This window comes from Drosophila mauritiana, chromosome 2L (assembly GCF_004382145.1).
Source record: "Drosophila mauritiana strain mau12 chromosome 2L, ASM438214v1, whole genome shotgun sequence".
NCBI classification, from domain to species: Eukaryota; Metazoa; Arthropoda; class Insecta; order Diptera; family Drosophilidae; genus Drosophila; species Drosophila mauritiana.
The window spans coordinates 18,471,980-18,486,307 of NC_046667.1; the positions used below are offsets into that span (position 1 = coordinate 18,471,980).

Here is a 14,328-nt window from a genome sequence, read left to right on the forward strand (position 1 = left end):
GGACAACCCGAGCTCCGGCAGAGCGGGACAGCTAGAGGGCGAGAATAATCGCGGCGAGTCGATGAACCGGTCTATCGGCGCTGTGCGCCTGTTACAATTCCGGTCTAAATCTAAATGATGCTGCTCACTGCTCTAGTTGTTCGAATCGGAAGCGCCGGCGGAGCGAAAAAGACGCAAGCAAAGAACCCGAGCCCGGAGTCGGTACTAGCTCCGCCCCAAACTCAACTTTTGAGCAGCAAGTACATATATGTTTTTGTTTTCCAAGTATGTCCTACCTACCGCCAGATATTAAAAACAAGTTATTTCCCAGTCGGAAAGTATCATCTTCATGCGAGTATCGCACTCGTCAATTGAAGCGAGTGCAACGTAACCAACACTAATTTTGGAATTAAGGCATAGAACGGGAGAACGAAGTCGAAAAAGACACCGTCGTCACTTGAGCCACACAATTTCGATTCATGGACTCTAACGAACAGGCGGCCAGACTCCGCAGTCAGCAACCCATGAGATTTATCGCGTTGCCAGTCACTCGACCTCCGATTTCGTTCCGTTTCAACTGAGTGTGAATTTCTCAGGCCCACGTACGGCGTGTGTTTGTCTGTCTGTCTGTCAGTCAGTCTGTTTGTCTGCGTGCTTGTTTGTTTGTTTGTTGCCTCGCCATGGAGTCGCTTTGAGAGGGTGTACTATGTATGTATGAACGTGTGAGGGTGGAGTGGTGGTTTTGGGGAAATCATTCCGCGAATTGAGTGGTGGATAGAGTTAGACTCGGCATTTCCGGAGCAGAATACATATTTGAGTTCTCTCTGCGGTTTCCCCTTCTACTTCTTATGCCCGGTGTCTAATTTTGGTTTGGGAAATCATAAGTCGAGTTTAAACCATTTCAGATTTCCAACATAATTGAGCCACACCTATTAAGCCTTGATTTTAGCAACCATCAAATAAAAATAAAATTCTCATTAAATTTTGTTTACTTGTTCTAAGTATCAAACAAAATAAACGACGCACATTTTGCACCATTAAAATTATGTATATTTTATTTTTAGTTGTGTAACAAATTACCCTGGCCAAATTGGGAATAGGCTAGCATTATTGTTGATCGATCCTCCGCCTACAAAGTCTGTCTTGAATTATCTCTTTGGTAGGCGAGTGTATCAATAAGTTAAGTTAAGTTAAATTATAAGTAATACGGGGAGACAGAACAGGGCACGTAAACAGAACAATTGAAGAATTGGAAAAATGGCTTTAATCTGATTCGCGACAATTTTGGTTTTCATGGCTCTACAAATTTTGACGGTAATCGATTTCCTTTATGTCAACATTTCTAAAACCGCAGAGGCGCAGCGTGGTACAACAAATAATAGGAAATATATAATAAGTTACTCTCACCAAAGGTTCCACTCCACCGATGCTTACTGTTGTCGCTCAAAGCTGTGGGATCTTATAAAGACGTACATCATAAAAAACAAGAGAGACCGCTATAGTTGAGTTCCCCGACTATCCGATACCCGTTACATAGCTAGTCCGAATGGGACCGAGATATTAAAATTTTTTAGGAATATCGGTAGAATTGGGAAAGAAGTTAATTTTAATTCTCTAAGGTGTGGATGGGATATATTGGGCTATTGTTAGGGGTCAGAGCGGGCGTGGTTCGCCATATCGATAGAACCACAACTGATTTAATCCAAAAAAAAATTCAAAAATGTGGCCGTAGCAAAAAGTTTTCTTTCAAATTGATAGAAACTCACACGACTAATAATAATATGAAAAAATATCAAAACATTTTTCAAAATGTTCAACATTTTCAAGGAATATCAGTAGAAATTGGGGAAAAAGTTAATTTTAATGCTCTAAGGTGTGGACAGGATATATTTGGTGGGATGTTTTCAGGGGTCAGAGTGGACGCGCACAAAATGTTTTCGCCATATCTATCGAAATTGGCAAAACAACTGAAAAAATTATTTAATTTAATTAAAAAATTAAATCACTTCTCAAAAGTTGCCCTGTCAAATTTTTTTGGGAAAACCAAATCTTCTGTCTCTATTCTTAATCTAAAGCTTCTAGCTTATATAGTTCCTGAGATCTCGACGTTCATACGGACGAATTACACAGCTGAGGAGGTGCCGTAGAGTTCAATCAAAGACACTAGAATAACAAGATGCGTAACGGCCATACAAATTTTTGGCACGCGATTTTTTGGCCGTGGCTCTAGAGGTGGCTCCAGGTTATTCTAGTGTCTTTGGTTCAATTGTGTCTAAAAAGTTGGCATGTTTACACTTAACCAATTTATGAACTGCCTGCATCCAACATCCATTCTTCTCCAATCATGACCGAACCTAATTTCAAAACTTCCTGATTTTCCCACTCAAAATTAGATATCCACATTCCCAATCTAGCAAATTTTCTGAGGTAACTCTGAGCTCAAATTTTAGAGCAGGACGCAACATACGTCAACGGCTTGCCTGGAAACATGAAAAAATCCTTGAACATATCGACGGACCAGGAGTGCAGTAGCCCGAGCATATGGCTGCATGTCTGGCAAAGTGTGGCACAAATAACTGGAATAACTGCTGCCAAGTCAATGCCACATTATCGGAAACCGAAGTTGCTGAAACGAGCAGGGGACTGCGGGGGACGATGATGAGTGGAGACACGACAACGGTGGAGCTACCATTAGAAGAGGCCTTGTACAAGGACGTGGGGCAGGGGCCGGAGATTGAGGGGGAGCCGAATGAGGAGGAAGTGGCTTCAGTTGTCTCGCAATTGCTTAGGCATTCCTGCAGCTTACCAAGGCCGCATTTTGTGTGGCACAGTGGGTATAAGATGTAACCGAACCATGATCAAATTTTAACATGTGGCTTATTTCTAAACTTCTTCACAGTAGGTTTTTCCTCCTATGACTTTTATTCTAATTCAAAATTTAAAGCGTTTGGTTTTTTAAATCCTGTTCCTCACCTTCTCTCCGTGTCCCTGCACTCCCGACCATGGCAATAGTACCAATTTCCAACATCCACTCTATACGAGCGAATCCTCTCCAGGGTCTAGAATTCTTATACGTTCCACTGCATTATAGTGTACACTTGACCACGACTTTGATTTCGGCCATCGGGAACTTCTTGTACCGCCTGTGGTCGCCGCCCTTGAGGAGAAGTTGTTGATCCCAATTTACAATTTCTTTAGATGATATGCTATTTGGATCTCTTTTGTAGATGCTATGTAGTTTTCTATGTTATTTCTAAACCGCTCCACAGTGCCACAGATTCAGAAGCCTCAGCAAAGGAGAGGTTAAAGAAGCCAGACTTGGACACCAAATGGAATGCGAAGCTGCGGAGGGACGCGATTCGAGCGAGGCAGATGAAGAAGATGTTAGCCCAAGCGGATGCAGAAGTAAAGTACGAAGAGGACAAGGGTCCATGACCAGGACCAGTCTGGACTTGGGGCACTGCCATGGATCGGGAGGAGGTCGAGGAGCAGCAGGGCGATGGGAATTCGAGAAGGGGCAGCATCATCAGCAACAGCAGCATAAACAAAACGACCATCAGAGCCGCAGGAACGGAAGAACCATACACTGAACGAAATCAAACCAAAGTAAGGAAGGATAATACTCCAGATTAGTTTTACATTTTGGACAATTAATAGTATGCTGTAAGAAAATAAATAATATAAATAAATGTGTATATAAATTTCAATGTTGCAAAAGGTGTGGATCAAAATATTAAACTTGTTATTTACATATATTTTTTAATCTATTAAATAATAAATCGTTTTCAGGATTAAAGGGGTATTATTTTTCAGTGCATCGACCCTGGGAGCAGACTCATGCAACAGAAAAAAAAAACACGGAAAAAAGAGGCAGAGTGTGTATGTGAGCGATTCTCCGGCTGTCTCTTGTTGAAATTCTGCCCATCCTCTTCCTCTTCTTCATGGGAAAATTCAGGCCGTGGGAATACATGTGAAATTTCGATGGTGTCCGGGAACAGGCGAGCAGCAGCGCTGGAAAGCGGTTAGAGCACAGTGCCCCTTCCCGCTGCCACTTCCCGAATCCCATTCCCACTACCATTCCCATTCCCATTCCCATGCTGTGTTCCCCATGCCGTTCCAAGCAAGAAGTAATTCTAAGCGCGAGCGAGAGGGCCAGATACCAGAGTGCTGGGTGTTGCATCGCATGGCGAAGGGCTCGCAAGGAGCACGCGAGTGCGAGCGGGACGACTGCTGCCGGCCCTTTGTGCAACATTTTGTGGCCTCTGCCCTAGCACAGATTTTAACGGAACAACTTCGAGCAGGCGAACAGCTATTGAAGCGCAGCGATCTCATACATGCAGCATGTTGCAAGTTATATGTGGCATCATCGAGTTCTCGTCCCCCATCCAAAAAACGATTAAAAACTCCGATTTTTCAGCTAACAAAGGGCCAAGGTTATTCCCCGAGGCCATCATTAGGGTAGAAGGTTTCGTTTCGATTAGAAATCGCAGCAGGCGCGCAGCAAAGTGCAGCAGGTAAGTGAAGCCGTCGCAACATTCGGTCGGGCTCCCACTCCACATCACCATTACCATTACCGTATGCCCGTTCCCCATTCCTTGGGCCATCGTTCCTCGGAATGGCTAAAATTATCTCGCCATCAATGGGCGGGTAATACCCTTCCATTTAAGCAGGTCCCAAATTTTGAAATCATTACATTCCTAATTTGTCTCGATCTTTGTAAGTTAAAAGATTTAGAAAGTTATATCTTATATATACTTACTATTGCAAAAGACCAAGTTGTGTTTAATATTAGAAATAGAATAGAAATTGATTTAGGTTTAGTTTTAGTTTATTAATGGAGATTTTGCTTATTAAACGTTACAAAAACCCACATGGCTTAAATCGCCGCAACCCAACTTGATCATTAAAGCGGCAGTACTACTTCCAACGGTAGTGTATAACCACAATTATGTTGCCCTTTTTGCTGTGCCAGAAGAACGGCGGCAGCAGCATTTCTTTATTTTTAGCCATCAATGGGAACGGGCTAAAAGGGGAAGCTAGTGGGAATAAGAATGGGAACGGCAGAAACATAAAAAGGAGGATGGTCTCTGCTTAGGGCGAGCCGAAACTAGTCTGCGTTCGGATGGGATTTCAGAAATATTTTTCTTATTTTATTGAGAACAATAGCATAAATACATCGAAATAAAAAGGGCATATTCAAAATACAGTATTCAAAAATGCGTTCTTTATTACAAATATTCTTAAGTGCGCTTCAGAACCCATGTTTTTTTAATATAACAATAATTTATAGTTGAATTGTAAGTTAGAAATCTTAAAAAAAAAAAATTAAGGCAAGTGGAAATGGTTTTCAAATTGAAATAGTGCGCCAAACATAAGTCCGATTAGTAATCGATAGCCCAAGTACCTATCGCCAACTAAAATGACAGGTGAATGCCGATGACTCTTCCTCTTTCCTTTTTGGCCCCCAGCTGGTTTATAATTTTCTCGCTCATTTATTTTATTTTCGATTTTCGTTTAGTTTCCAATTTGTTTTGATGATCGGTTAATGAAACTATGGATCAGTTGTACCTGGAGATCGAGATCAGCACTCAAAAAGAGACCACCATTTATACTAGTGTGTCCTCGTTCTTGGCTTTGTTTACATACAAATTTGTAAAAGATCCCAAAAATGTGCGAGTGAACTTCGTTTCTACAAAGGTTGGCCACAATACATTTTTGTAGCTCAATTAAAGATTGTTAATAATTGTTACCATCTCAGATCGAAGGCGGTAAAATAGCTTTACGGAGTTCGCAACTCAAAAAGGAACTGACAGATCGGCACATCACGTGCAGGGATGCCGCATCCTTGCCTGCTATCCAGGATCTAAAACTTCCAATCTACGAGAAGGACGGAAATACTTTCATAGCAGGAACGTGTGCTGTTTGCCGGTTGGTTAATGTGCTTATTGGTAATTAAAAGAATCCATATTAACCTAATATTTTTCTTTATTTCAGAGAGCTTATTGCAAGACAACCAAATGAGGAACTCAAGAAACTTTTAGGTTTTAAGGGAAGCTGCCTCTTGGCTCCGTCAGAAGCATCGATTTGGACTAAGTTCTGTGAGGTGGATGTAGTGGCTGTTGTCAGTAAGCTTCATAGTGGACAAGTTTTGGAATCCGTCCCACAAGAAGTGGTGAGGTTCGAGCAGCACATGAACGAACCGGTGAGGATGCATAACATTTATAAACAGGCTAGGGAGCAGGCCAATCAGACTGAGAATGGCGACAAAGTCAAGAGGCGAGAACGAGTGCAGATCAAGTGCACTACACCTAAGGAAGAGCTGCTTATTGAGCACCGCTTCGCCGAGGGCATCAGCTTTACAATTGCGGATATAATTTTGTATCCCCTGTTAAGAATTGTCTTCCAGCATTGCGGGCAGATGCTGCCCCATTTTCCACTCACTAGTACCTGGTTCAGCGAGGTTTGTAAATTTGATCTACTAAAGTAACTAGAGCAATTATAGCTAACATTATATGTTTTAGATCGACTCTTTCAACGATAAGTGCGCCAGGGTTCTAAGGGATCTTTATGTGCCGCAAGCAGTTAAGACCCCTCCCGGTGAACTGGGAATCCCCGACTGCGAGGCCACCAGTCTGTACAAAGCCGATCCCAAACGTTACAAGCCCAGAAATCGGATTTACACCAGTCAGTTGGAGTTGGAAGCGGCTCTAAGTAAGCTTTCCTCGCTGCAACTGCAATTTAATTCCGATTCGGAGCACAACTATGGCCAGCAGCTGATCGACTGGGAGCATATTGAGCCCACACATGCTAAGAGTTCAGCGCTGCCCAAGGAGCGACTCGAGCGCAAGAGGCAGCAGCTGGAGAACTTGGCCAATGCGGTGGTTTCCCTGGCTCAACCGGGCGACCGCATTGTGGACTTCTGCAGCGGTACAGGGCATTTGGCCATACTGCTGGCCCTCAAACTGCCAAATTGTACCATTATTGTGATGGAAAACAAAGCTTTCTCCCTGCTTCAAGCTCAGAAAAGATCAAACGAATTGGGCTTGACCAACTGCGTTTTTTACCAATGCAACATAGATTACTTTGTCGGAGGATTCAAGATCGGGGCCTCTCTGCACGCCTGTGGAACGGCCACAGACATCGTTTTGCAGCAGTGCCGTAGAGCCAAGGCACACTTTGTTTGCTGTCCTTGCTGCTACGGTTCTCTGCAGCCCATGCCTCACATTTCGTACCCATTGAGCAAAGCGTTCCAAAAGGTGTTAGACACAAAGGACTACTTGTACATTGCCCACTCGGCAGATCAGGCACACGAGATGGGGACCACCAACTGCAAGCCGGAAACCACGCTTCAAGGACTCCACTGCATGTCTGTAGTGGACACCGATCGCCTGCTTCAGGCGGAGGAGGCGGGCTACCAGGTCATTCTCACACGCTTAAAGCCCGAACAGTGCACGCCAAAGAATCACCTGCTAGTCGGACGTTTTGTTAAACAGAACTGAACTTACAAACTGCCACTGAGACAAAATAAATGCCTTTTTGATATGCTTTAAACCTTGGCCCACCATTGTGGAGTGCTCTTCTTTTCTTCGAATGATTTAGATGTTGGCTTACAAAAAACATGTTTTATTACGGACCCTGTTGGCCCCAATCCATTCTGTCTAAGTTCCTCCGATGCTAATATACACTTTGTTTTTTTCTAAACCACTTTTAAGACTGCTTTTTAGTTTACATATATTATTTCTCCATATGACGCTTCTCAAGCTTAATATATTTGAGTGAATTTTAAATGAATGTTTTCCGCTTATTAACACGCTAGTTACACACAAGGTGTTAGGATTGAATCACCTCCTCGCAGTGCCAAAACCAAGTGAAGAACGGATCCACCTTGCACTTTGTAGTCCGCCGCGGTTTTGTCGTCATTCCTGGAGGGGATCGCATGCGAAATAAGCAAAAATCAATGACCAATAGCCGGAAAAACTCACATTTGCTTGCCGGAGAAAATGAGACGCTGTTGCTGGGGCGGAATGCCTTCCTTTTCCTCCACGCGCTCCTTGATGCGATCTACCTTGTCCGTGGGCTCAATGTCGATCTCGATTTCCTTGCCGGTCAGTGTCTAATGGAAAGATAATACATATTTACATTAATAGTCCCAGCCACACATATATTCACTGTAATTTCCGACGATTTTGTTGTTGTTCAGAGTGCCGCTGGGCACGACTACTTTTTTGCAACTACATATCTTCCGCACTAACCTTCACTTTGATCAACATTTTGTGTGTATTTAACTAGGAGCTCCTGTACAAATTCAAAATTGCCGAAATTTTTGCAAATCTCCACAGCTGGTTCTCTTTTTTGGCTGTCACTTTCGGCGTTGGTACGACTGGCAACTATCGATAGCACTATCGATGACCATCGATTGTTTTCCACACTATTACAAATATAGTATTTTTCTCCATCTCTACAAAATTATCGTGTATAAAAATACATTTCGACGAAGGAGAAAATAATTTATGTAAATTTTTTGTAATGTGACAATTACGGTTAGAAGTTCCACATATTTAGAATTCAAATTCCCCTTAAATTATTTCACTCATGAGATGCAACGTTAAGCTAAAAATCCATTGATTGCCATTACTACATTTTTTAACATTTGAAAATAAATAGGAAGCGTCTCTTTTGAAAGATTTGTTTATTAGCAATTTGTTTATTAATGTTATATCTCGGATATTGAAAAATTAAAAAGTAACAACTTTTGTCTTTCCTTTTTTATTCAAATAAGTTGTATGTCTTAATAACTAAATACATTTATTTACAGTACTAAATAGATAACTATTTTGTTCTTTTCGAAGGTACTGAGATCCCCAGCTTAGAAGTTCATCCCTATGAGAGCTTCTTCAGTTTGTTCCAGTCGCGAATGGCCTCCCCGATGTGGCGTACATCCCTCGCATAGGTGCGACAGCATCCCCCAATGACCTTGGCCCCCAGTTGCGCCCACTCCGGAACGTAGCTCGCCAGGGGCACACAGTGCTCCCTTCCCTGCCAGCCGTTGACCACGTCGTAGACCTCTCCGCTATTGGGGTACACCACCAGCGGTATCTGCTCACCCACTTCGCGGTCACCATTCAAACTCTTGAAGAGCGGAGTCACAAACTTGGGATGCACACAATTTACTCCGATGGCCAGGCACTTATCCTGGGCATTTCGCTCAGCCAATAGGTCCCAAATGGCATTCGCCGCGTCCGCAAAGGTTTCTCCATGCGCCAGGGTATTCTCATCCTTGCACTGGAAGGCCACCCAGAACTTCACATCCGGATAATCATCGCACAGCATCTCCACCAGGGCCTCCGCCTCCATTTGGCAGGGAATCGTCTCGATGGCCAGCGCATCCACACCAGCCTCCAAGCACGCTTCGATCCTCACGCGATGCCAGTCCGTAATCTCCTTGGCCGGCACAAAGTCGGCATAGCTACCGGTGTACTCGGAGCCATCGTGCAGGTGGGCCCCAAAGGGTCCAATGGAGGCGATGATCAAAGGGTATCCTTAAAAAATAATAAATTGGAATATATAATTGGTAAATATTACTATATATAAAATAGTTTAGTATGAAAGTATTAAAAATAATGTTACTTCCACCTCATCCACTTGACCACAATCTAAATGCGATCTAAAATATCAATTAATCCCGCCCGAGCTGGAAGTCATGGATGTCCACTTACCCTCCTGCACCGACAGCTGTGACTGATAGCACTCGGTTAGATAGCGTTCCTTGGCGATGTGGGCCAGGCGGACCGTGTTCTTTATCAGCTCGATGCTCTGCTCCTCGTCCAGCTCCAGGTACTCCATGTAACCATCGACACTGGACTGGTAGGTGTTGGTCAAAATGATATCGGCACCATCTGGTGTTGTCAGGGGGAAAATTCAGTTAGTGTGTTGCCAATTGCTACCGGCAAACAATTGCTCACTCTGCAAAAAGTCCAGGTGGGTGCTGATGATGGCCGCCGGATTGGTGGCATTGAAGCGGGCACTCCAGAGCGGATCCCCATCCACAGAGTTGCCCACATGGACGGTCATCTGGGTGCCGAAACCGCCATCCTTCACCAGCACGCGCGTCAAACCCATGATTGAAAGATTACTAAGAGGGGTGGAGGATGATCCGGGGAAAATTGATTATTAGTTACATTTTTACGTCAGCGGGATGCGAGATAATCAAATATATTGCGTCTGCCACCTGGATTCCACTGCACTCAGGGCGATGTGATACAATGTATCGGAAACACTAATCTCTATTTATTAGTTCAACGAACTTGGAAGAACCAAAGACAAGTGGCTTAATCTAAGAAACACACTGAGAAAAACAGGCCAAGGTTCTTTAGCCAAGATATTATGATTTATTATAAAAAAGATTTAATTCTAGGTGTAAACGATTTCCAAATAGCTTTCCCTGAATAGTATACAAATATAAAATCAAGGTCACATTTTTACGTATCTCAATAAATGGCGAGATAAAAGCCTGAAACATATGCTGAATTCAAAATATACATCAGCTCAACAATTTTTGAGAAATATATATCTTTTAAAGTGAATCATTTATTACGTTTCAAGATCTATTCTTGTTCCAAATTAAAAAATATATTAATATTTAATATAAGTATTCCAAGTATAACATTTTTAGATTGCTCATAAGATCCCTTAGATGCAGTTTTAAGGATACTTCTTGGATAGGGTATACACCGTCTGTCATCAGAATCTATCGGTGGGGAAGCGACAAACACACGATAAGGTCTCGCACTCACCTTGACAGCTTGTTTATGGATCTTGTAAATGGGCAAATTCAATAACAACTTTATTAGACGCTAGACGGGCTGGTTATCAAGTGGTAATCACAAATCTTTCGGACCGGTGGATATGATCAGTCGCACTGGGCGCTCGACGAACGTTTAAGTGTTTCACGGAGCGTCGAGGGGCTTTTATACTTTTCGAAGGGCCACTCAGCTGTGCGGCTCTGCTTATCAGGACGAAATTTATAATATTAATAATAATTATAATAATTTATAACAAAACAAAACGGCAAACACAAACATGAGAGTGCCACCACCAAGTGATACTTTCTGGGCGATAAGCCGGGTGCACAGCTGCCAGACGCTGGCCAGCCAGATTGGATTGTCCGGGTGGACTGCGACTCCCCCTCCACGAGGCTGATGAAGCTGATGAAATCGTCAAAGCGCCGCAGTGCGTGGTTCTGGCTTCCGAGTGACTCTGCTCGGGATGTCGCCTCTGCTAAGTCGCCGTCGATAACCTCTGGACGCCGCCTAGGACCAACGCTTCAAGATGTACTTGGTTGTTGACTCTGTCCTCCTCAAAGGAAAATGGAGGAGCTTCCGACCGCACTCAATAGATTATGATCCAAAAATAGGTCTACTGATGTCAAAGAGAAAAACAACATTTAACCCCTATTCTGGTAAACAAATCGCAAATGAACATTGAAATAAGACATAAGATATATCAAATAAAAGCATATCTAAAAGAGGTGAGCTGAATGTGATGATTAATATTTGGACAAAACAAATAAATAAAATAAATAAATAAATAAAAATGTAAAGAAAGCGATTGACCGACAAAAGAGATTTTGAAAATGGCCGTTAAAATCTTGTTTTTTGAAAACCTTGAACGAAGTATCGGATTAGGCTGATTGATAGATTGGGTCAGAGTGCAATAGGTGTGCATGTGTCTCCACCATTCTCAAAAGCTTTAACAGCTAAAAATGTTAATACTCCCACTTTCACTCTCTCATTTTCTCCCAAACTAATCTTTGGAAAATGCGGTATGTTTCATTCGATCAACATAAAAATTTGGTACTGATCTGACTTTCGTAATAGATTTCCAATTCTGCGGCTCTCTATAGAAGTCTCCTTGTGCACTTTACTCTTGGTGCACATCATCACTGCAGTGATAAAGTCGAGAACCGCAAGAATAGAAGGGCATACCCTTCTCCATAAAGTACCTTGCATACCAGAAGGCATTTGCCTTGGTACATAAGAAGTGATGAGATTTGATGAATCTCTAATGAAGATATTTTTTTTTAATATTGTACTAAAAATATGTTATATTGAAGATAACTAAAGCCAATATCTCTGATACTTTTGTAGTTTATTGCTTTAAATCAGTACATACATACACACTTTTAACAATATTAATTTTAAAGAATTTAAATCCGGCTATAAAAAATAAAAAGCTAAGAACACAAGTTTTTTAAAGGACAAATGCATGTTTTTGTGTTATAATTGAATAGAAGATTGTTTTGATTTGGACTCAAAAATTGAGCTAGGTTGGCAAAAACAGTCGTTGGGCGAACGTCTGTCCATATCCCCAGCCCACTTGTTTACCTTTGGTCCGCCCGCCTAATCTGTGTTTGTCTCCCAGCCAGCCGTCCACGCTTTTTTCCACTCTCTGCTGATTAGGAAGCCATCTGATCTGGGTACATCTAGTACTCGCGTATATGTATTTAGCAAACTAAATAGGTCTAGGTCTAGTCACACGAAACAGCTTTCGCATTAGCGACAAGGCTGCTATCAGTGTCCGGAGTTCTCGCCCGATTACGGCTTTATGTTGAGGCCATCGACGTACTTGCGGATCGCCAACACGTCCGTCGGATAGACCCGGCAACAGCCGCCAACGATGCGCACTCCCAGCTGGATCCACTCGGGCACAAACTTGACCACCTCCTCGCCGGTTCCAGTCCAATCTCCCTGCTCGACGTCGTAGATCTCGCCCCGATTGCTGTAGACCACCAGTGGGATGCGATCCGAACCGGCCACTTTGGTAAGCGATGATAGCAAAGGGGTCACGAATAGTGGGTTTACACAGTTCAGTCCGATCCCAAGGAGCCGGTTCTCGGCCTTCCGACTTTGGACCAACCGCCAGAGGGACAGAGCCGCCTCCGCGAAGCTTTCTCCACTAGCCAAGTGCTTTTCATCCTGAAAATATCGGAACATAAAAGTGGTTTTTAAATGTAATTGCCCTATATATTCATTACCCTTGTTTTGTATAAAGAATGTTATTATTTTTTCGATATTACTCACCATGCACTGCAGGGAGACCCAGAATTTGGCATCCGGAAAGTTGTCCAGTACTAATTCGGTGACTGCCTCTGCTTCCATCAGACAGGGAAGTGTTTCCAGGGCCAATCCATCCACTCCAGCTGCGAGACAAATCTCGATTCTTGCCGTGTGCCACGCCTTCAGCTGCTCTTTGGACATCTTGTCCGCATAGTTGCCGGTGTACTCAGATCCATCGTGGAGATAGGCGCCATATGGACCTATTGAGCCCATGATCAGGGGAAGAGCCGAGTCCGCTTCAGAACCGATTTCGCTTAGGTACTGTTCCTTTGCCTGCTTGGCCAGTTGCACACTTTTTTGAATCAAATCCACACCTCGTTCTCTGGTAACTCCCAGGTACTTCACGAATCCCTCGACGCTGGACTGATACGTGTTGGTTAGAATAATATCCGCTCCGTTGCGGAGAAAGTCCAGATGTGTTTGGATCACAGCTTCCGGATTGGTGGCATCGAATCGCGATCCCCACAGTGGATCACCGTCCACTTTTTCGGTGACATTCTTGGCCAATTGCGAGGAGAATCCTCCGCATTTGACCAGAATTGGCTTCGAGTCCCAGTTCCATTTTTGGCTCACCTCCATGTCTTCTCTGATGTACGTTTTCCGTTAAACTGCAGATTTCTGGAAGCGTACTACGCGATACGACAAAATTTTGTATCTGACAGATACGTGATATTGTAAGTATTGCCGACTTGAAATTTTTGTTATTTTTGTCGGATTTTTGCTTGGGCTGGCAACTTTTTCCGCTTATCTTGCATGAGTTTCCACAACGCAAAAACCTACACATACCCTAACACATGTCAGCTGTTCTTTGTTTACGAGTGCAGTGAGCCCTCGATAAGTTGGAATTCTAATAAATATGTCTTGAATTTTGTAGCTAGAAAACTTCACTTCATAATACATATAATATAATTAAATAATAATACAGTTAACTAATAAAGAATCAAAGATGTTTCGAGAAAACACGTAAGAATCGAGTTCTGATCAGTTACTACTGTAAAACTGTAAAAATTCAATGGCATTTAATGTCACAAAGGTACTAAAATAGCAACAAGCGGTTGGCGAGAAGAAAAACTTGTATGAGGTACTTAACCGCAACATTATATATATAAATAAGTTTTTTAGATAAGCAACAGATGTCTGTGCATTATCTTTTGTCTATAGCAACCCAACAGCTGATACAGTTGATACTCTAAAAATTTCTTTTGTTTAAGAGAGGGCGGCAAGTTTGTTGCGT

The 14,328-nt window shown here is 42.8% G+C and overlaps 6 protein-coding genes across 6 annotated transcripts; 3 read left to right on the plus strand and 3 right to left on the minus strand.

The window, feature by feature from the left end:
* Nucleotides 1-2,875: 2,875 nt before the first annotated feature.
* On the plus strand, nt 2,876-3,171 carry LOC117141865. Its single transcript, XM_033305550.1, has one exon. The coding sequence runs from the start codon at nt 2,982-2,984 to the stop codon at nt 3,153-3,155; it is 174 nt and encodes a 57-aa protein (XP_033161441.1). The 5' UTR covers nt 2,876-2,981; the 3' UTR covers nt 3,156-3,171.
* Nucleotides 3,172-3,295: 124 nt separating this feature from the next.
* LOC117141857 lies at nt 3,296-3,669 on the plus strand. Its single transcript, XM_033305538.1, has one exon. The coding sequence runs from the start codon at nt 3,309-3,311 to the stop codon at nt 3,567-3,569; it is 261 nt and encodes an 86-aa protein (XP_033161429.1). The 5' UTR covers nt 3,296-3,308; the 3' UTR covers nt 3,570-3,669.
* Nucleotides 3,670-5,416: 1,747 nt separating this feature from the next.
* LOC117148017 (glutathione S-transferase C-terminal domain-containing protein homolog) lies at nt 5,417-7,530 on the plus strand. Its single transcript, XM_033315185.1, has 4 exons — nt 5,417-5,676; nt 5,738-5,907; nt 5,974-6,439; nt 6,501-7,530. Exons 1-4 carry the CDS (start codon nt 5,533-5,535, stop codon nt 7,476-7,478), a joined length of 1,758 nt encoding a protein of 585 aa, XP_033171076.1. The 5' UTR covers nt 5,417-5,532; the 3' UTR covers nt 7,479-7,530.
* A 163-nt stretch (nt 7,531-7,693) lies between these two features.
* LOC117148024 (NEDD8) lies at nt 7,694-8,366 on the minus strand. Its single transcript, XM_033315197.1, has 3 exons — nt 8,232-8,366; nt 7,962-8,092; nt 7,694-7,901 (listed from the first exon to the last, which is right to left on the minus strand). Exons 1-3 carry the CDS (start codon nt 8,247-8,249, stop codon nt 7,796-7,798), a joined length of 255 nt encoding a protein of 84 aa, XP_033171088.1. The 5' UTR covers nt 8,250-8,366; the 3' UTR covers nt 7,694-7,795.
* A 363-nt stretch (nt 8,367-8,729) lies between these two features.
* On the minus strand, nt 8,730-10,934 carry LOC117135262 (homocysteine S-methyltransferase). The gene is made up of 4 exons (XM_033295412.1): nt 10,773-10,934; nt 9,942-10,111; nt 9,696-9,875; nt 8,730-9,518 (listed from the first exon to the last, which is right to left on the minus strand). Exons 2-4 carry the CDS (start codon nt 10,096-10,098, stop codon nt 8,860-8,862), a joined length of 996 nt encoding a protein of 331 aa, XP_033151303.1. The 5' UTR covers nt 10,099-10,111; nt 10,773-10,934; the 3' UTR covers nt 8,730-8,859.
* Nucleotides 10,935-12,109: 1,175 nt separating this feature from the next.
* On the minus strand, nt 12,110-13,850 carry LOC117135263 (homocysteine S-methyltransferase). The gene is made up of 2 exons (XM_033295413.1): nt 13,059-13,850; nt 12,110-12,953 (listed from the first exon to the last, which is right to left on the minus strand). Exons 1-2 carry the CDS (start codon nt 13,671-13,673, stop codon nt 12,573-12,575), a joined length of 996 nt encoding a protein of 331 aa, XP_033151304.1. The 5' UTR covers nt 13,674-13,850; the 3' UTR covers nt 12,110-12,572.
* Between the last annotated feature and the right edge of the window lie 478 nt (nt 13,851-14,328).

Excerpts from the sequence above, each read along its gene's own strand:
- LOC117141865 (XM_033305550.1), top strand. The coding sequence starts at position 2,982 with ATGGCAATAGTACCAATTTCCAACATCCACTCTATACGAGCGAATCCT.
- LOC117141857 (XM_033305538.1), top strand. The coding sequence starts at position 3,309 with ATGGAATGCGAAGCTGCGGAGGGACGCGATTCGAGCGAGGCAGATGAA.
- LOC117148017 (XM_033315185.1), top strand. The coding sequence starts at position 5,533 with ATGGATCAGTTGTACCTGGAGATCGAGATCAGCACTCAAAAAGAGACC. Across the intron at positions 5,677-5,737 it reads TGAACTTCGTTTCTACAAAG|ATCGAAGGCGGTAAAATAGC; the intron begins GTTGGCCACAAT and ends TTACCATCTCAG. Across the intron at positions 5,908-5,973 it reads GGAACGTGTGCTGTTTGCCG|AGAGCTTATTGCAAGACAAC; the intron begins GTTGGTTAATGT and ends TCTTTATTTCAG.
- LOC117148024 (XM_033315197.1), bottom strand. Across the intron at positions 7,902-7,961 it reads ATTTTCTCCGGCAAGCAAAT|GAATGACGACAAAACCGCGG; the intron begins GTGAGTTTTTCC and ends GATCCCCTCCAG.
- LOC117135262 (XM_033295412.1), bottom strand. The coding sequence starts at position 10,098 with ATGGGTTTGACGCGCGTGCTGGTGAAGGATGGCGGTTTCGGCACCCAG. Across the intron at positions 9,876-9,941 it reads CCACCTGGACTTTTTGCAGA|ATGGTGCCGATATCATTTTG; the intron begins GTGAGCAATTGT and ends TGACAACACCAG. Across the intron at positions 9,519-9,695 it reads ACAGCTGTCGGTGCAGGAGG|GATACCCTTTGATCATCGCC; the intron begins GTAAGTGGACAT and ends TTATTTTTTAAG.
- LOC117135263 (XM_033295413.1), bottom strand. The coding sequence starts at position 13,673 with ATGGAGGTGAGCCAAAAATGGAACTGGGACTCGAAGCCAATTCTGGTC. Across the intron at positions 12,954-13,058 it reads GGGTCTCCCTGCAGTGCATG|GATGAAAAGCACTTGGCTAG; the intron begins GTGAGTAATATC and ends CGATATTTTCAG.